General features: G+C 63.1%; 1 protein-coding gene across 7 annotated transcripts in view; it reads left to right on the top strand.

The window, feature by feature from the left end:
* TP73 (tumor protein p73) overlaps nucleotides 1-13,162 on the top strand; it is a 62,492-nt gene extending 49,330 nt beyond the window's left edge. For 6 of the 7 annotated variants that reach the window (XM_078073874.1, XM_078073875.1, XM_036089558.2 and 3 more), the window contains exons 5-13: nucleotides 6,295-6,481; nucleotides 6,776-6,891; nucleotides 8,236-8,345; nucleotides 8,709-8,851; nucleotides 9,070-9,158; nucleotides 9,741-9,862; nucleotides 10,151-10,299; nucleotides 10,567-10,705; nucleotides 10,925-11,811. In XM_078073874.1, the coding sequence (XP_077930000.1) occupies nucleotides 6,295-6,481; nucleotides 6,776-6,891; nucleotides 8,236-8,345; nucleotides 8,709-8,851; nucleotides 9,070-9,158; nucleotides 9,741-9,862; nucleotides 10,151-10,299; nucleotides 10,567-10,705; nucleotides 10,925-11,420 (1,551 nt within the window). In that variant the 3' untranslated portion in view covers nucleotides 11,421-11,811. Of the gene's footprint in view, nucleotides 1-6,294; nucleotides 6,482-6,775; nucleotides 6,892-8,235; nucleotides 8,346-8,708; nucleotides 8,852-9,069; nucleotides 9,159-9,740; nucleotides 9,863-10,150; nucleotides 10,300-10,566; nucleotides 10,706-10,924; nucleotides 11,812-12,069 lie in introns of those variants that run through there. The other variant, XM_036089559.2, reaches the window with a different exon arrangement.
* The last annotated feature ends 5,931 nt before the right edge of the window (nucleotides 13,163-19,093 follow it).

The raw sequence follows: 19,093 nt of genomic DNA, 5'->3' as shown, positions 1-19,093 counted from the left end.
TCTGTCCCCGTGCCGTGCAGCGATGTGGGCTGGCTCTCAGCCCTGCCTGCTGGGGCCTTGCCAGAGCGTGTTCCCCACCAGGCCAACCAGTGGTGTCTGCCTTCTCCAGGAAGCCGGGACAGACAGGCATGGGCTCTCCAGCTGGCAAAGCTGGAAACAAAGTTCATGGGCAGAGGAACTGGTGTTTGGACCTGGCCGAGCGGATCTTGGTGCTTCAGATGCAGGGGAGATTTGTGCCCTTGGAGCAGGAGGGTGGCTCCCGGTGGGAGTGCCGGCGCTCTCTGCAAGCCCAGCTGTGTCCCCAGAGGCATATCCTGCTTACCCACTCCATCCCCAAGGTCCCCTCCTCGAGGTCCAGGGGAGGCCGGATGGCAGGCCTGGGTTACAGAATAAGGACCGGATGGAGGCCCAGAGTTTCCCACACTGCCCGGCCCAGGTCACTGAGGCCAAGGGCAAGTCCCCACCCACTGGTCCCCTTGCCCCTGACCCGAGGCATGTCACATCTGGTACCCATGTCCTTGCTTTGTCCCCCTGTATGCCTCTTTGAGTCTTCCTGGACCCGGTTCAAGCCTGGTAGTGACAAAGGGAGCTTAGGGGTCCCAGTGGTGCTCCACCCCTGCTGAGCTGGCAGCTCTTGGAAGCGGCGCTCTGGTGACTGCATGACCTTGAGGGTGGAGACCATGTGTGCGTGGACCCGGTGCAGAGGAGGTGTGAGTCTGAGTGGTGGCCTCGAGGGTGGCCCTGTGGAGAAACAGGGTCACTGCACCCCGTCTCGGGGCTCACTGTCTCCCAGTCTCTCCTGCAGCCCTCGCCGTGTCCCCAGACCCCCCGGGGCCCTCCCCTCCCCTCTGGGCCCACTGCATCGCCCACTGCCCAGGCTGCTGCTGTGGGCCTCCCCTCCCGACCCACCAGCCCCCTGGGCCTTCTTTCCCTCTGCACGGCAGACCTGGTGTCCATCCGCCTCTCTCCTGGGTCAGCTCCACGCACACGGCTGCCCACCCCCAATCTTAGCCCAGGACAGAAGCCACAGGGGGCTGTCCCTGCTGGCCTGCTGCCATGTGTATGACAAGGGACTGAGCAGGCCCAGGGCCCTGTGGCCTGGGGGTGCAGCTGAGAGGGGGACGCCCTCCTTCTCCCAGGGCACTTCCAGATCCCAAGAGTCCCAGGGCCCCCACCCTCTTGTTTGGGACCTGGCTCTAGGATGTGGTGGGGCAGGCTGCCTGGCTCCTGAGGGGTGTCCCCGCCAGCCCCAGGTCCACCTCTCCAGGTAGCAGCTTCTGGGAATGCCCCTGGACAGTGGTCAGGGTCACTGGACACCTGCAAAGCCTGTTTCTGCCTCCAGTTTATCCTTCTCTGGGCTCCCAGCGAGGGGAGCCCCCGCTGTCCAGTCTGTCAGCGGATGCATCTGTCCCCTCCCCCAGCCAGGAGCACGTGGGGATCACGGCAGCTTCTTCATCAGTCTGTGGGCACTGGCTGTGGCTGAGCTCCCCGGAGCCTCCGACCAGCAGGCCCGAGGCCAAGGTGGGGTGTTGGCTGTGGGTTTCCTTGTGCCCGGACCCTCACTGCTTCCTGACCCTTGGTGCTCCGAAGTGGGCTGGGGTGATTGTTACAGGCTGGTAGCTTCCCTGTTGTCCTGCCCAGGGCTCCCTGACATGTATCAGAGCCCACCCCATGCTCCCAGCAGCCCTCCGCGGGGTGGGGGAGGCCACAGGAGGGGGTGCAGCAGTGTGGCTGTGTTACCCCCCCCGGGAGGCCCCTCCTTACCTGGAAGGAGAAAGGGACCCAGCAGGTCTGTCAATGGGGGCTGTGGGCCTAGGCTCCCTGTGGGTCTCGGGGGTCGCCCTGTGAACCCACAGAGCTGCTCTAGGGAGAGATGGGTCTGTGGCCTTGGATAGGTCCTCAGAGGGGCCCGTAACCAGAGAGAGGACAGAAATGTGCCCTGCACGCTCGCATGCACGCACGGGAAGCAGATAAAAGTGGGCTATAAAAAAAAATCATTTAAAAAATAAAAGTGCCCCCCCCCCCCCGCAGGCCCCATCTTCCAGAATCTGTTGTAACAGATTCGCCCAAGCTGGTTAACGGTATTTGCGGTTTGCAAGATGCTACACGTCCCTGGAAAATGACAGACAACTTATTATCACCTCCCCACTCTCCTCCTGTCCAAACCTGCCCGCGCCGGGCACCCAGCTGCTGGGGAGCGGGTGCGAGGAAATTAACAGCCACAGAGCCGCGGCGCCTGCCACCCGCCACCCCCGCCCAGCCCTGCCAGGCCCTGGGCTCCCAGCCAGACCCAGCCCATCGCGGACTGTGATGGGGGGAGGGAGGGGGAGGGTCCGAGTGGGGGAGGGCAGGGATGGGCATACACCAGCATTTGGGCAAACTGTTTCCTGCAAGCGCGGAGGAACACACGCATCCCGGAGCAGGCAAGTCCGGACGGCTCTGTGTCAACAGCCGAAGATAAATAAGATTTTATCAGCTCAGAATCTGTTGAAACACATCCATCTAGCGGTTCTAGGGAAGGAGAGGCAAGAGGGAGGGAGGGAAAGGAAGCGTCTTCGCGTAACCTTTTCTATAGAATAGATGGGACCCAGGAGTCTTCCTCCCCACCTGCCCAGGGCCTGGGGCCCAGGAGCTACGGGAGGAGGGACGGAGCTGGTGGAGCTGTAAGGGCTCATGCCCTCTTCAGCGCAGGCCCCCGCTCCTGCCCGTGTAGCCCAGTCAGATGCTCCAGGTATAGGCAGACCTCAGGCATCCCTCAGCGTGATGCTCAACCCCGAGCACCCCAACGGTTGGGCTTCTGTGGGCTCAACCCCTTGCAGGGATGGGCCTGGCCGGTGCACGTGCCCAAGGCCACATTAGCAGCCAGCTGGGGGTGGACCTGGGCTGGGGACACCCCTGTGGGGAGCGGGGCCAGGCCCAAGGCTGGTGGTGGCCTTGCCAGGGACACAGAGGGAGGGAGCTGCGCGCACTCTCCTCGCCCACCCCAGGCGGCCCCGAGCTCACCGCCCAGCCCGCTCCCGCGCCGGTACCGCGGACAGCTCCCCGCGGCTCCTCCCCGGGGCGGGGCGCCCCCCGCCCGCCCGCCCGCCCGCCCCCCGCGCCGCCGCGGGTTCCGCCGTTCCCCCCGCTCTCCCCGTCGCCCCGGGACCTCGGGCCCGACTCCTGACACGAAGAGCACCCCTGGGGCGCCCCCGCCCCGCTGGGCTGCAGGACCTCGAGAGGGGGGCTCGGAGCCCCGGGCTGCGCCTGGAGTCCTACTCCATCCCTGCTGGCTGGTGCGCCAAGGCGCCTGGCCCTTGCGGAGGGTCGGGGGAGGCTACAGACCCCATCTCGGGCTGCGGGGGGAGCAGGAGGTCGGGTGACTGACTGATGGGAGCCGCTGGTTGGTCGCTCTGGGGAGGGGATTGCAGGGTCTGCACGCCCCTGGGGGCACTCTCCACTGCTCACAGAGGGGCCAGGAACCATCTCACGTGGGAATGACCACGGCACACTAACAAGTCCACTGCGAAAACGGTCCAAGGGTATTAAGTGTAGTCAGTCACTGCGCCCCCTCCCCCGCCAAGCCTCCGAGAGGTTTGTCCAGTGGTTTACAACCTCCCAGGGGCCAAGGACCAGAGCCAGATCTCAAAGGCCATTCTCCCACTGCTCACCCGTGACTATGACCTGCCCCTCCCAGGCCAGGCCTGTTTCTCAGCGTGTCTGCCCACCCCCACCCTCACTTAGGGACGAAGCAGGCCACCTCTCAGCCCCAGGTCACGTCACTCACTAGACACCTCTGCGGGCCCTCCTGGGGTCCCCGCTGACCCTGCAGGGGACGGGGATGCCCTCTGGAATGCACCAGCTGCCGCAGAAGGGCCAGGTCCCACTGGTCACCAGCTGAGGCCGGCCAGTACCAGGGCTGCGTGGCTTTTAGCTGTGAGCCTCCAGTAAGTCTAGATTCTTCTGCGGCTTGAAGGGGCTCTCAGCCCAGTTTCCAGTAAGTCTAGGGCCTGGCAGACAGTAGGCACTCAACAAACGCTTGCTGGCTTCACCGGGTCCTTAGTTGTGTTTGGGCCCCTGCAGTCCAGCCGAGGCTCATGGTTCCCTGTGGAGGCCTCCTCCACCAGGAAGATCCCCTGGGTGACTGCTCTTGTGCTGAGCCTCTCGGTGTGCCTCCAGGATGCTTGCTAGGCCATTCCCTGCCTGACACTCTACCTGCACGTTGTCTGAGGGTCAGGGACCAGTCCTGAAGCCTCACTTGTGGGCGGACCAGAGAGCTGGGTGCTGAACTGGCTGGCACCTAGTGCTTGCTTTGGGCTGGGCTGAGGCTGTTCTGGGCACAGTCCTTGGGGCAGGGTGCCCAGCTTATCCCCCACACTGCTGCTTTGGAGAGTGAAGTGGGAGCATATATACTGACGGGGACAGCAGAGGTCAGCGGTCACCCCCTGGGAAGCAGGACTGACCCCCACAACAACAAGCAGGGAGCCCCCCACTCCCCTTGTGGCCCCGAGCCCGCCCTTAGGCAGCCCTGTTTTCTGCTTTTCCCAGCAGTGCCTCACCCCCACCCGCAGGGCTGTGTGGGATCATTCTTTCCTGCATTTTAAACAGGTCTGGGAACTCTGCTTCCCCCACCAGAGGTGGGGGTCCCAGGTATGGGGTGGCAGGCGGCACTGGGCTCTGGGGACCCCGGTGAGTGGGGCACCTGTGAGGGGATGAACCCCAGGGGCATCCAGTTCCTGTCTGTGATGGGGGTGGGAAGGGTGCGTACTGAATTCTGCGCCACGGGAAAGTTGAACAGGGTCCGAGGACACCACTAGGGAGACCCCAGCCCACTTGTCCCCCAAGTCTCCTTGGACTCCACTCTGGGGACGGGTGAGTGTTTCTGGGACGGAGCCCCTGCCAGCTCATCAGGGGAGGGATGGCTCATACTGTGGGACCAAGGGCTTTGAGGGCCCTGGGGACCCCTCGTTCTCGGGCTGCAGGTCTGCCCCATCTCTATGTTTGCCACCCCTTGGTTTTTGTATACTTGCAGTTGCTGAAGGTATGAGTCCCTGAGGGCCCATGGTATCCCTTGATGGCCAGAGAGGGAGCTCTGGTGGCCGGTGGGGGCTTTACCTTTGCAGGATGAGGGTGTCAGGGCCCCCCAGCCTCCTTGGCAAAAGTGGGCTGAGACCAGCTCTGGCTCTGCCGGCCGCTCCGGCACCCGGCCTCAGTCGCCCTGACTATACCATGGTGGGTACAGTTCCCGCTGTGAGCCTGAGCCCCAGTCTGTGCTCCCCGGTCTGCTGCGATGCACCACGTGGTGGGGGCCAGACCCCAGCCGGACACCTGTCTGTAGCGGTGTCCCTGGTTCAGTACGGTTTCCCTGGCTGTACTGCGGTGGGGTGTGATGGGGCTCCCTCCAGGCTTTGTGGCTGGGATAACTCCAGGTCACTGGGGCTTTGTGGGGGGCATAGGGATTATGGGGTGGGGACGGGAAGTGTCCTGTGAGTCTGAGGACAGGAACACTGCCCACTGTGCCTCAGGGAAGGAGATATGAGGAGCACGGATGGGTCCCCAGAAGCCAGTCAACTTGAAACCAGTGGGCACCCCTGTGGCCACCATCAGGGTCACCTTTGAACTCATGAGAGCTGGCCAGGTCCTTAGGTGGGTGACGGGGTCCCCTGGGTGCTGATCCTCCCTGGGACAGGGTCCCAGGCTGCAGGGACTGGAGCTTTGAGGTCAGAGGGCCCCCCAAGCCAGTGGCCCATACCAGGCTGCAGAGCTCAACCCCTCAGACTTGCTGTTCTAGGGAGTTCCTTCCTGAAGCTTCGGTGCATAGGGGCACCCAGCCTATCTCACAATTACACGTTTCTCATCAAAATACCCGAAAGGCCTAACTCTGGGTTTTTAAAAACTGAGATGCAATGCTGCAAATCCCCTCCTTCCAACTACTGTGGGTCCCGGGGCTGAAGGTTGACGGTGGGAAGAGCTGGGCTTGGCGGGGCAGACCTGGCTCCCAGCCCCGCTCTCCGGCAGCAGCTCGCTTCCCCGGCCTTTACTGTCCTCACCCATAAGATGGACGTAACATGCTAACCTCTGCAGCCAGTGAGATCCAGACAGACAGCTCTCCCTGTGCCCAAACCGGCCAGGTGCTGCTGCGTGCATGGGGGGGTGCCCGGAGGGGGCACTGGAAGGACAGCTGGAGGCATCCAGCGACGGGCAAGCAGGTCGCCAGAGAGCTGGGGGCGGGATTCCTGACTGGGGGTGGGGGCGCGGCTGCGCCAGGGTGCTGAGTCGGGGCTGGGCCTGAACCCTGCCCCCCACCCCCACCAGTACTCCCCACTGCTGAAGAAGCTCTACTGCCAAATTGCCAAGACCTGCCCCATCCAGATCAAGGTGTCCGCCCCGCCGCCCCCAAGCACCATCGTCCGCGCCATGCCCGTCTACAAGAAGGCGGAGCACGTGACTGAGGTCGTGAAGCGCTGCCCCAACCATGAGCTCGGGCGGGACTTCAACGAAGGTGAGACCTCCAGGCCCCGTGCCCAGCGGCCAGTGCACCCTGGGAAGGGCCTCCTGGCTAGGGTGCGGCAGGGGGCGGGTGGTGTGGGCTCGGTGTCTCCCCTCCCCAGCCCCCTTCCGTCCCAGCGGTACCTGGGGCCTCGGGGGTGGGTGCCCACGGGACCGCAGGCTGCTGGCCTGAGTCCCCCCACCCCCGGAGGCCAGTGGGGCCGGCCCTGTGGTCCCCAGCTGGCTGCGACAGGGCTGGCCCGACCCCAGCTGGGCACCCCTCTGAAGCGGTGTCCCCTCGCGGCAGGACAGTCTGCTCCGGCCAGCCACCTCATCCGCGTGGAGGGCAACAATCTCTCGCAGTATGTGGATGACCCCGTCACGGGCAGGCAGAGTGTCATGGTTCCCTACGAGCCCCCGCAGGTAGGCGGGGGGAGCACTCAGGTCACCTCAGCCAGCCCCGCTGGCCCCAACATCTCCTGCCACGTAGCAAGCTCCTCGCCCTCCCCCGCCCGGCCCCCGGCACCCGGCACCCACTCTGACCACTTGTGTGCGGGTCTAGGTGGGACCCCCTCGGGCCCTCTCCGGCTGTGGGAGAGAGGCCGGTAGGGTGCACGCAGGGTCTGCAGGTGAGGGATGGGGCCAGAGTGGGAGGTGGGCGGGGTGGAGAGCCCCCCCCCCCCAGGGCTCTGCTGTGACCCAAAGGCCGCAGAAGGTTCTGCTGAGGGCCCAGCTGGAGTGAAAAGCTGGGAGTGGAGTCAAGTGGGGGTGGGGGGCTGAGCAGGGATGGTGGGTTGGTGGTGGGATGGGGGTGGGGGCTGTGCCGCCGGCTTGGGCCCTGTGTGCCATGCTTCCCAGGGTGAGTGGGCAGAGTGAGCCTCCACCTTTCCTCTATCTGGCTCTGGCCCCCAGACCGCACTCAAACCCCATCCCTGTACCTGGCCCCCCACCCTGCCGGCCCTCCTTCCCGAGCCTACGCTCACCTGCCAGAGTCCGCCAGGAAAGCGGGGCTCTCCCGCCCCCTGGTGGCTGTCATGTGTCAGCAGTTTTGTGAAAGGCCGGGTTTGCCTATGCCAGCGACCGAGTTTTAGCTCCTGACCCAGGGAGACCATGACAACTGCCCATTTTGTGGTCCTGGGATGCCCAGGGGTCAAAAGTCCTGGGTTCATGCCTCAGCTGTCCACAGACTCCCTGGGAAACGGCCCGAGCTGAGATGGGGGTCCTCTCAGATGGCTCTGGTCCATCCCTCTGCCAGAGCCGTGCACCGTTCTGCCCGGGAGAGCCCACAGCAAGCAGAACACACATTTTTGCCCACAGAAACCTGTGCACCTGCCCGCCACCAACACCCAGCCTCCAGGGCTTGACCTCTAATCTGTGTTAGGGGAGATGGCTGGAGCAACCAGACCACAGGACTCTGCCTCCGAGAGCCAGCATGGTGCATGGCACTCCATGTGCTGCATGAATGGATGGATGGACGGGCAGGCGGATGCTTGGATGGTTTGGATGGGGGGATGAGTGCGTGCAGGTGGATGGATGGATGGATGAGTAGGTGGGTGGGTGGATGGAGGTGGATGGATGGATGGATGGATGGGTGGACAGAAGGCAGATGCATGCAGGTGGTTGGACGAATGGCAGAGGACCACAGTGCAGGGGCTGCCCCACCTCATGCCTACCCAGAGTCAGGACCCAGCCCAGGAGCCCCCACCTCAGTGGTTTGGGGCCTGCATGCTGGCAGCACAACCATCCCCCCACCTCTCCTGTGTGCAGGTGGGGACAGAATTCACCACCATCCTGTACAACTTCATGTGCAACAGCAGCTGTGTGGGGGGCATGAACCGGCGGCCCATCCTCATCATCATCACCCTGGAGACCCGGGAGTGAGTCTGCTGGGCATGTGGGGTGGGGGAGGCTGGACTGGGGGCTTGGGGCCTTGCTGCTGGGGGCTGTGCATGAATCTGGGGCATGGTAAGGGATGGTGCTAGCCCTGGAGGTGAGTTTAAGGAGGGACAACCCCCCACCCCCACCCCAGGCTGCAGTGGCTACCTGAGCATGGGCTGGGCTTTGGGAGGACGGCAGGGGACCTGGTGTCCCAGAGTGGCTGGGAGCTCAGCCTTCATCCCCTGGCTCATCAAGACCCCCCTGTGTGAGGTGGGTTGGGAGGGTAAGCAGGGCTGGCAGGGCTGGGGGCAGGCCCCCGAGGCTCATGGTTCTGGCTGTGCCTCCCCCCGGCCCCCCGCCAGTGGACAGGTGCTGGGCCGCCGGTCCTTTGAGGGCCGCATCTGCGCCTGTCCTGGCCGAGACCGCAAAGCTGATGAAGACCACCACCGGGAGCAGCAGGCCCTGAGCGAGAGCGCTGCAAAGCATGGGGCGGCCAGCAAGCGTGGTGAGCGGCCCGGGCCGGGGCACAGGGGCGGGCCACGATGGCAGGCAGGGCTGGACCCCTCGGGGCGCGAGCCCGTGGCCGCCCCGGCTCCGGCTCCATCCAGCGCAGCCCTGCCCTGGGTCGGCCCCTCTTGAATGGGTTACTGGTCTTTGGCAGCTCACACCGGGTGGCGGGTATCCTGCCGGCCTGACCTGCGTGTGGCCTGCCTTCCCTTGCAGCCTTCAAACAGAGCCCCCCTGCCGTCCCTGCCCTGGGCACCAACGTGAAGAAGAGGCGGCACGGGGACGAGGACGTGTACTACATGCACGTGAGTGTCCTCTGTCTGCAGAGCCTGTGCTGGGGCAGCCGGGGGCAGGCGGGGAGTGGCCCTGGCGTGCTCAGAGCTGAGACCCTGGGCTCTGCAGGTGGCAGGGGGGGCACCCAGGAGAAGCAGCCCCCGGGCAGCCAGACTGCGGGGAAGTGACTACGTGCTGCTTCCTGCCAAGCAGGAAGTCCCGCTGAGACGGGGCGGGGAATGCAGACCCCTCCAGGGGACAGTGCGTCAGGGGTCACGGAATCCTGAAGTCTGTGACCCCAGGTTATAGGGCTGTCACCTGGGTCAGATGACCCACCAGCTTTGCTAGGACGGCTCTTCCGTTATGTAACCCTGATTCCAGAATGAGTCCCTGATCCTCAAAGCCTCGTGTTTGGCGGGTGCCCCCGCCCCAGCAGCCTGCGTGTGCAGAGCCCCGGGGACGGGAGGAACGGGGGGCGCTCCCCGGGCCCCAGACCTGCTCCAGGGGAAGAGGGGAGAAGCGGGGGGCTCCCTGCCGCAGGGTGCTCGGGAGCTCGGTTCAGGCCCCGAGACCCCCAGAGGGCCTGTGCAGAGGGTCCCCCTGTCTGTGCTCAGGTGCGGGGCCGAGAGAACTTTGAGATCCTGATGAAGGTCAAGGAGAGCCTGGAGCTGATGGAGCTGGTGCCGCAGCAGCTGGTCGACACGTACCGGCAGCAGCAGCAGCTCCTGCAGAGGCCGTGAGTGCGCCCCCCGGCCGACCCCCACCGGGACAGGCCCCAGGGCCCCCGCTCGGCGGCCCTCCCCTCCCACGGGGCCTCCTGAGTGTCCACTGACTGCAAGGCGGGGGGTCAGCAGGCGGCCCCACTGGCGGATTCCAGCGGCGGGAGCTGGCTCTGACCCCCCTGCCGGAGGGAGGCCAGGGGCTGTCTGGCCCAGGTCTGGGTGGGAACGCGGGCGCGGAGGGAGGCCCCCAGCAGCGCGGGGCGTCGTGTGGAAATGACCAGGAGCTGTGGCTGTCTGAGCAGGAACCACCTGCAGCCTGCCTCCTACGGGCCGGTCCTCTCGCCCATGAACAAAGCCCACGTGGCCGTCAACAAGCTGCCCTCCGTGAACCAGCTGGTGGGCCAGCCGCCCCCGCACAGCTCTGCGGCCGGGCCCAACCTGGGGCCTGTGGGTGAGTGGCCCGGGTTGGGGGGTTGCAGAATGGGCTGGGGAGGCACAGAGGGTAGGTCTGGCTGCAGACCCTGCTGCCCAGCTCGGGGCTCTCGATGACTGCCTCCCATCGGCAGCTCCTGTCCCCGGGCGGGAGGCACAGCCATGGACAGTCCCCTCTGCCCGCTCCCCACCGTGGGGAGGTCTGCACCGTGCTAGCTTCCCGGCCGTGCAGAGTGGGGGACGCCCGACCCGGCTGGCCTTGACAGTCCAGCTTGCCCTCTCCTAGGCCCCGGGATTCTCAACAACCACGGCCACGCCCTGCCGACCAGCGGCGAGGTGAACAGCAGCCACGGCGCCCAGTCCATGGTCTCGGGGTCTCACTGCACCCCACCACCCCCCTACCACGCCGACCCCAGCCTGGTCAGGTGCGTGGGCTGTCCTGCCCGTCCTCAGGCACTCTGCTGCATGTCCGAGCATGGGTAGCGGCGGGGGGAGGTCAGGAGTGAGCACCCAGCAGGTGCTCGGGAGAAAGCACGAAACACGGGACTTCCTGGCGTGGCCACGGGCGGGCAGGGGCGCCAGGCCACACAGCTGAGCGCGTGCTTGGAAGTGAGAGCTGCTCCACCCCTGCCTTCTCCCCGCAGTTTCCTGACAGGACTGGGGTGTCCCAACTGCATCGAGTACTTCACGTCCCAGGGCCTACAGAACATTTACCACCTGCAGAACCTGACGATAGAGGTAGGCGCCCTGCCCACAGGCCGGAGCCCAGCGCCCTGGCCCACTTTCGGGGCTCTGCTTCCTGCTCTCTCCGAGGGAGGGGGAGTGGGGAAATCTGGGAAAACCCTTCTTCCCGAGACCAAGCCCAACGTCCTCTCTCACATCTGGCTTCCTATCGAGTCAGCTCTCGAGGCGCGGGTGAGGTCGGCTGCCCAGGCAGTGGCTGGATGGGACCCCCGCCAGGGCCCCTGGCAGTGGACTGCTCACGTGGACCCAGAGACCCGGCTGCCTTTGATTTGGGGGACAGGCTGTTCCCAAAGCACAGAGAGTTGCCAAGGCCGAAAGGGTCTTGGAGCTGCTGCAGCTCTCCACTTACATGGGAAGAAACTGAGGCCCACAGAAGGCAAGACAGTGCCAGGCTAGAAGCAAACGGCCATGGCTCATCTCTGGGTCAGATAAGACACCAGCAGCGAGTCCCGCCTGAACTGTGACAGACGTCAGTTGCTCGCAGCCTCGGGCTACCTTGAGCTGTAATGCACGGTTGGCCAAGGGAAGCGCAAGCCTCGAGAGCCCTGAGACGCAGGGGCAGCCCCAGATCCCAGGGGGGTTCCAGCTCAGCGGCCGGGAGCCTCCCGAGCCCCTGCTCCCCAGCCTGGTGCTCGGCTCCCGCCCAGGGCTGTGGGCCCGTCGCAGGCGCTGGGGCCAGTCCCTGGGACGAACGCCCTCCCCCCACCCCCGTCCCCACCGACCCCTGCCAGGCTAGTTCAGTGCATGGTAAGTGCCCCTCACCCACGCGAGCCCTGTGCCTGGCATGGCGGGGGGAGGGCGCAGGGGCTCGACAATCTGCTCTGGTCCCCACGGGGCCTGCTGTGGAGGGGCGCAGTCCGCAGAGCCCAGGAATGGCTTCACCCCTACACGCACACGCCCGTTCTTGGCTCTGGTCACGGAAGGCCACGGTCTCACGCATGCAGCACTGGCTGCCCCTGCCCCTGCCCCGTCCACGGCTGGGGGTGAGGGGGCGCCGGGGCCGGGGCCGGGCCTCCTGACGGTGGCACGCCCGCGGCTCGTGCAGGACCTCGGCGCCCTGAAGATCCCGGACCAGTACCGGATGACCATCTGGAGGGGCCTGCAGGACCTGAAGCAGAGCCACGACTACGGCGCCCAGCAGCTGATCCGCTCCAGCAGCAATGCCTCGACCATCTCCATCGGCAGCTCGGGGGAGCTCCAGCGGCAGCGCGTCATGGAGGCCGTGCATTTCCGCGTGCGCCACACCATCACCATCCCCAACCGCGGGGCTCCGGCCGGGGGCGCGGGGCCTGACGAGTGGGCCGACTTCGGCTTCGACCTCCCGGACTGCAAGTCCCGAAAACAGTCCATCAAAGAGGAGTTCATGGAGAGCGAGATTCACTGAGGGGCCGGGGTTCGCAGGAGAGTGGGCGCGGGGGGCACGGTGCCGGGTCAGTGGCGGCGGCCGGGGCCCGGAGTCCCCGGGAGGCCGTGTTTGGTCTCCTCTCGCTTTTTGTCAGAGACTGCCGAGGGAGGCAGGACCCGGAGGCTATGCCCGGGGAAAAGGCCAGGTCCACCCTGCAGCACCCTGGAGGCGGGATTGCCGTGTCCGGGGACTGGAGCTGTGCCCGGGGGTGCCCCCGAGGGCCGGCACCACCCGCCCCCAAGGCCTCGTCCTCCTTAGGGCTCTGCTGCTCCCCAGCGAGGTCCTTCGGAATACAAGGGTCACCTCTGCTGATGGACTGCCAAAAAGTATTTCTCGAAGTCTTTTGGTTCCTGGCAATGAGCGGCCCTGGGATTGTATCTAAAACATGTTTATTTTGGGGTCGATGCTTCAGACCCTGTCTCTGCTCAAGGCTGGGTCCCTCTGCTGGACTTGAGGGTCAGTCTGTCCCTCTCACTTCAAATCACTGCAGCTACCTTCCACTTCTGCCCAAAGAGGAAAGCCAGAACCTCCCTGGAATTGGAGGGGCCTAGGAAGGAGTGCGTTTGCCGCGTGTGCGGTCCCTCTTGGGAGGCAAGGACACTTCTGGTCAGTTGCCACCAGCCAACACCACTGGCCACAGCCGTCGGTGGTGACCTTCTCGGCACAGACGTGGACAGCATGCTCATTAGACTACTGGAAATTGTCAATATTTGATAAAATGATACCCTTTGTACTTGGTGGGTCAGCTTTTATTTTATTTTTTGCTTTCATTCTTAACATTCCCTTCAGGGTTCAACCCGTCGGCATTCCTGGCTTCCCAGCAGAGGGCAAGCCAGGCAAGGGTCAGCTTCTCGCTCCCAGATGCCAGACGGGGCCGTGGAGGGGCAGGGCAGGTCCGCCCGCTGTCTGGCTGCGACGTTCTCCACTTGGGACAGCTCCGCCCCGTTGGCGACACTGGCAAATTGGGAGCAGGGCAGTGGGTCACCTTCCTCAGGGCCGTGGGGAGAGCCCTTCCCAGGCGGAGGGAGCACTCAGCAGGAAGGTGCACCCGTTGGGGCCCAGAGGAAGGCCCGGTGCTGGGAGGGCCCTCCTGGCCTCCTAGGGATGGCACTGAGGCAGGGGGCAGGGGTGCAAGCCTTCATGAGGCTCCCCAAGGCATCAGCGGGCTGGGGGCAGGCGTGGGGCCATTTTCATTTGCAAGGAACCTCATGAGCCCTTGGGGCAGCACACTGACAGACCGAGCGCACTGTCCAGGGCAGGACCCAGGGCCACAGAGAAATGCGGGCAATGGGTAACGAGGCAAACCACCTTGTTCCAGGCGGGCGGGATGAAGGGACAGCGGAGACTCGCCCTGCGTGCGGGCGTGTGGCGCTTCCCAAGCACAGCCCGCTCCCTCGCCGCACCTGCGGAACGTGTGGGTCCTCTGCCGATGTCCCCACTGAGGCAGGTAAGCCTCCAGGCCACGGGGAAGGTGTAGACACAGCCTCAGCACCCTTCGGGTTTGTTCTCGTTGCCCTGGGCCCCCGAGGAGAAGCCTTCCTCTCTGGAGAAGGCAGGACGACTCTTCAGGCCGCGTGTTCAGAGGTGTCTGTTCAGAACTCCAGCTCCGTCCCTTTCCACGCTGCACGAAGAGTGGGTGCTAAAATGCCGGCTTCTTCTTCCATGTCAGCCCTGGGAAGAGGGAGTGGTGTTCCTCGCTGCATGGTGGTTCAGAGACTGGCCAGCAGGGGAAGGGAGCCCCAGTTGGCCTCGGGGCCATCTCCAGACCAGGACTTCACCCTGGAGAGTCGTGCCGTTCTCGTCCTCAGTCCACAGTGACGTGAAAGCATCGTTTGTGCTGTGAGCGCCGCGTCTGCGATGACGCGGCCATCCCTCCCCCTCCACCGTGCACCCAGGAGGGTCTGACCCCCAGCGGGGCTAACCCGGGGAAACAGAACCAGCTCGTTCCAACGGGCAGCAGGCTCTGCTCACTAGCCCAGAGGGGCTCCGTGTGCACGGGGATCTGCAGTCTCCCCAAGGTACGCGCTGCGCTAGGGGCCCGCAGTGACGGGCTGCAGACTCAGGGCCACTGGGGGCCGTGTGCGGCTGCCCATGCCCCCCCCCGTTTTCTCATGTTCCCCCCCCCACACACACACACACACACACCGCGAGGCTGGGGAAAGAAGTACCCTGCTCGGCCGGTTTGCCAATGAGCAAATAGGCGAAGTCCTGCTTCTTGGGCTTCAAGGCTGGGCTAGACTCTGGCACTTGCTCCTGCAGCCACACGCTGGGACCCCCAGTGGTGCCCCCTTGTTCCACCTCAGGCACTAGGACCCATCCCCCAACTCCCACAGACCCGGCGGATGCGGGCAAGCCCAGGCCCCCGGCTGTCTCCGAGGCGCACTCCTGTGGGCCCGAGTCCAGCCGGAAATGCCACAGGGGCCCCCCAGGTACCCTGGAAAGGGCTGGTGCAGGGCAGGCAGAGCCCCGAACATCGAGGGGGAGGGAGGAGGTCGTCCTCCCGTGGGGGCCCCAGGCTGCGCATGCGGTCCTGGAGCCTTTCTCCCACTGTGCTGGAGGGTGAGCGCCTTTGGGGAGAACAAGCCACGAGAATCAACTGCGTAGAAACCCGGCCCTGCTTAGGAGAACCTGCAAACTGACAGGAGCAACGCTCCTGGTTTGAAACCCTGGTTCTACAGAACTCAAGAATCAAGAACGAATAAACCCTGAGGGTGTGGGGTTTCCAACGGTGAAGAGGCGGGAGGGAATGCTCTGGATGGGAAGCAGCCCGGAGAGTGAGATGGATCACGCGTCCACACCGACACCAGCCGGCCTGAGCTCAGGCCAGAAAGCGCGCTGCTGGGGGGGGGGGGGGGGGGCCCTGTCCCGCCCCGCGCCCCTCGCTGCCCCCACAGGCTTGGCTGTGTGCAGAGCTTCGTCAGCAGGGCTGGGCTGCTGGGGAGCAGTCATTTCCGCGGCCCAGGCCCCCAGCATGCACGGATCGGGGACAGGTCAGCACCTCCGATGCAGACAGCCACTTCTCTGTTTCCATAGGGTAAAGCACTTTAACGCTTTAAAGTTAAAAAATATATATCACCCACATTTTTAATGTAATTGATGCATCTTCAAGCAGTATTAATGGATCTATTCCAATGATATTAACTTTTTTTGGTAATGTAATCTTGGGAAAATGTGTTATTTTTTTAGCTGTGTTTTGGCGGGAAATTTTGTTTTTGTAACATAATAAAGCGCACGTTCTGAAGGCTGTCTCTGAGTAACTCAGACGAGGAAGATAACGGATGCGCGTAGGGAGCTCCCAACAGGTGGGGGGACCTACACCTCCATGCCGGGCTCGAGCAGCCCCACTGGGCTTCTCCCGTGTTTTCAGCGGGGTGAGGCTGTGGGCACCGCAGAGCCGCGAGCTCAGGGCTGCCTGGGGTCACAAGAGCGAAAGCTGCCTGACCTCACAGGCCTTACTGTGGCCTCGGCCTCTGGAACCCTCATCCAAGGGGGGGCCGGAGATCTCGACTTCAGAAAGTTTACACAGGACACGGGTAGACCACGAATACCCTCCCAGCTGCCTGGAGGCGAACACGTTCACGTTTCTCTGCAAAACTTAGAACACAGAAGACAGCAGAGAGCTTACGGCCGCTCAACTCAGGCCGGAGGCCACGTGAGCTTCCGTTCTTCCAGTTCTCGGCTTTCTGGATTTCCGGGCTGTAGGACACAGGGGCCCTGCCCCAGCAAAACAGGCCTCTTGAGTCTGCTCAACCTGGAGGGGGGCCCAAGTCGTTTAGACATCGGGCTAAAACTAAAAGGCCAGATGGAGCCGGCACACTCCTGCACTCACTGAGGCAGGGACAGCTCTGCGGGGACAGCACATGTAGGCAGGCCAGGAGAGGCCAGGAGAGGCCAGGCGGGGCCAGGAGAGGTCAGGTGGAGCTAGGTGTACCAGCCGGGGCCCCAGCCACACCTTTCTGGTTGGACCCATTCATTCACACACACTCCTCTGAGCAAAACCTGCTCATCCCTCTCCCCAGAGTTGTTACGTATTCCCGACCCACTGTGGAGGGCTGAGCAGAACATGCCCTGACCCCATCACTGAGACAGGAATCCCAACCGCAAGCACTCCGACACCTCTGAACTGGATGGGAAACAAGGAAAGGTAGCCTCTGAGGAATGAACACGGTAACGCTTACAGCACAAGGGTGCTTTTCATATCTTTGTTCAGAAACATATTTTTTTAAGTAGGGTATGAGCAATACAGCCAATTACTTCAAACATATAAAAACATCTCCCATCTGTTGCAGTCTAAGGTCAAAAGATGATTTGGGTTCAAAGCAGACCGGCCACTTTGCAAGGCGCGCTTGTTCTGGGAGCATCCTGGCAACGACCGCGTAGCTGCCGCAAGGAAAAGAGGAGGCCTGGCTGCATGCTCCATGCCCCTGGGGAGGAGAAGGGCATCCACTCATCTCCCCGCTGACCTCTGAAGACCAAGTGTGCATGCCGGCAAGAACAGGATGGGCTGATGGCGCGTCAGGACACCTCGTTGTACCCGTAAGAAAGGTGCTGTCCCCGCGCCTGCCTCCTGCACGGGCTCTTCCAGACAACTGCCCGTTTTTGTTTTTTTTTTTTTCCAGAAGACTTAAACTGTGGGCCTTTTTTTTTTTTAATTTTTTATTGTTATGTTAATCACCATACATTACATCATTAGTTTTAGATGTAGTGTTCCATGATTCATTGTTTGTGCATAACACCCAGTGCTCCATGCAGAACGTGCCCTCTTTAATACCCATCACCAGGCTAACCCATCCCCCCACCCCCCTCCCCTCTAGAACCCTCAGTTTGTTTTTCAGAGTCCATCGTCTCTCATGGTTCGTCTCCCCCTCCGATTTCCCCCCCTTCATTCTTCCCCTCCTGCTATCTTCTTTTTTTTTTTAATTTTTCTTTTAAAGATTTTATTTATTTATTTGACAGAGAGAGACACAGAGAGAAAGGGAACACAAGCAGGGGGAGTGGGAGAGGGAGAAGCAGGCTTCCGGCCGAGTGGGGAGCCAGATGCGGGGCTTGATCCCAGGACCCTGGGACCATGACCTGAGCCGAAGGCAGACGCTTAACGACTGAGCCACCCAGGCATCCCCCCCCCTTTTTTTTTCTTAACATATATTGCATTATTTGTTTCAGAGGTACAGATCTGTGATTCAACAGTCTTGCACAATTCACAGCGCTCACCATAGCACATACCCTCCCCAATGTCTATCACCCAGTCACCCCATCCCTCCCACCCCACCCCCCACCACTCCAGCAACCCTCAGTTTGTTTCCTGAGATTAAGAATTCCTCATATCAGTGAGGTGAGGTCATATGATACATGTCTTTCTCTGTTTGACTTACTTCGCTCAGCATAATACCCTCCAGTTCCATCCACGTCGTTGCAAATGGCAAGATCTCATTCCTTTTGATGGCTGCATAATATTCCATTGTATATATATACCACTTCTTCTTTATCCATTCATCTGTCGATGGACATCTTGGCTCTTTCCACAGTTTGGCTATTGTGGACATTGCTGCTATAAACATCGGGGTGCACGTACCCCTTCGGATCCCTGCATTTGTATTTTGGGGTAAATACCCAGTAGTAACTGCCTGGTTTCTAAATACCGCTACACTGCCCCAAATGCCCAGCGAACCCTGCAGCCGGCCTCTTGCACATGACCTTTAGTTTCCAATGTGCTCCAGCACCTCCAGCTCTGCTCCTCCCCCAGACACAGCTTGCCCCCTGCTGAGCCTACATGGTCAATCCTGCCCTGACCCCCAGGCCCCACGCTGAGGGGGCTCCTGCCAGAGCGCCTCCCTCACGTGCCAGGCCACGGCTCAAACAGACCCCAGCCTCTACTGTCACGTCCTGAATGAGCCGTGACACCAGGAAGGAGCCCCCTCAGCTGCCGAAGGCTCCCGCATCCCAGTCTCCAGTGCAGAGCCTGTCACCGTGGGCTGCGCCTCTCGTGGGAACGGCCCCGTGGCCAGGCTGTCAGACCCCTGGCCGGTCGCGGCTTTGAGCTTCAGTGTTGCTCGTGGTGCTTCTGTCTTGACCAGAGGCCCGACCCCTTTGTGTTGCAGGCCCACAGCCAACGGGTGGGCCCCACCCGCAGGGCCGCAGGAGCCACTCTCTGGGGGGAGGAGTGGAGCAGACCGCTAAGTCAGGGTTGGCGAGGGTCCTGTGGGGTGACATCTGAGGAAAGCCCCAGCGGGACGGAGGAGCCTAGGACAGAGCCTAGGATGGACGCATCCAGGCAAAGGAGAGGGCAAGGGCAAAGCCCCGGGCAGGGGCCCGCGTGCCCTGAGGACCAGCGAGAAGGGCTGCGGGCAGAAAGGAGGGTGGCATCTACCTTGAGCGAGGGGAGCCTGATCGACTTCCATCCTAACGGGCTCGCCCTGGGATGAACTCCGGGGGAAGCCAGGCAGCGCGCACAGGAGCTGCCGACGACGGAGGGGATGTGAGGTGGTGACGGAAGAGGAGCCAAAGATGAGGATGGGCGCAGGAGGGAGAGCGTGGCTGGGGAGGGGAGCCAGCTCTGGGCGTGCTCGGCCCCCACTGTGCGTGTGTGCGTGTGCGCGTGTGTGTAGATGCACGGCTGGCAGAGGGGACGTGCAGCCGGGGCTCAGGGCGGGACATGGAAACGGAC

The sequence above is a fragment of the Halichoerus grypus genome, chromosome 5 (genome assembly GCF_964656455.1).
Source record: "Halichoerus grypus chromosome 5, mHalGry1.hap1.1, whole genome shotgun sequence".
Classification (NCBI taxonomy): Eukaryota; Metazoa; Chordata; class Mammalia; order Carnivora; family Phocidae; genus Halichoerus; species Halichoerus grypus.
The sequence above is the reverse complement of the archived record's forward strand: the minus strand, read 5'-3'. Positions and strand labels throughout refer to the sequence as shown.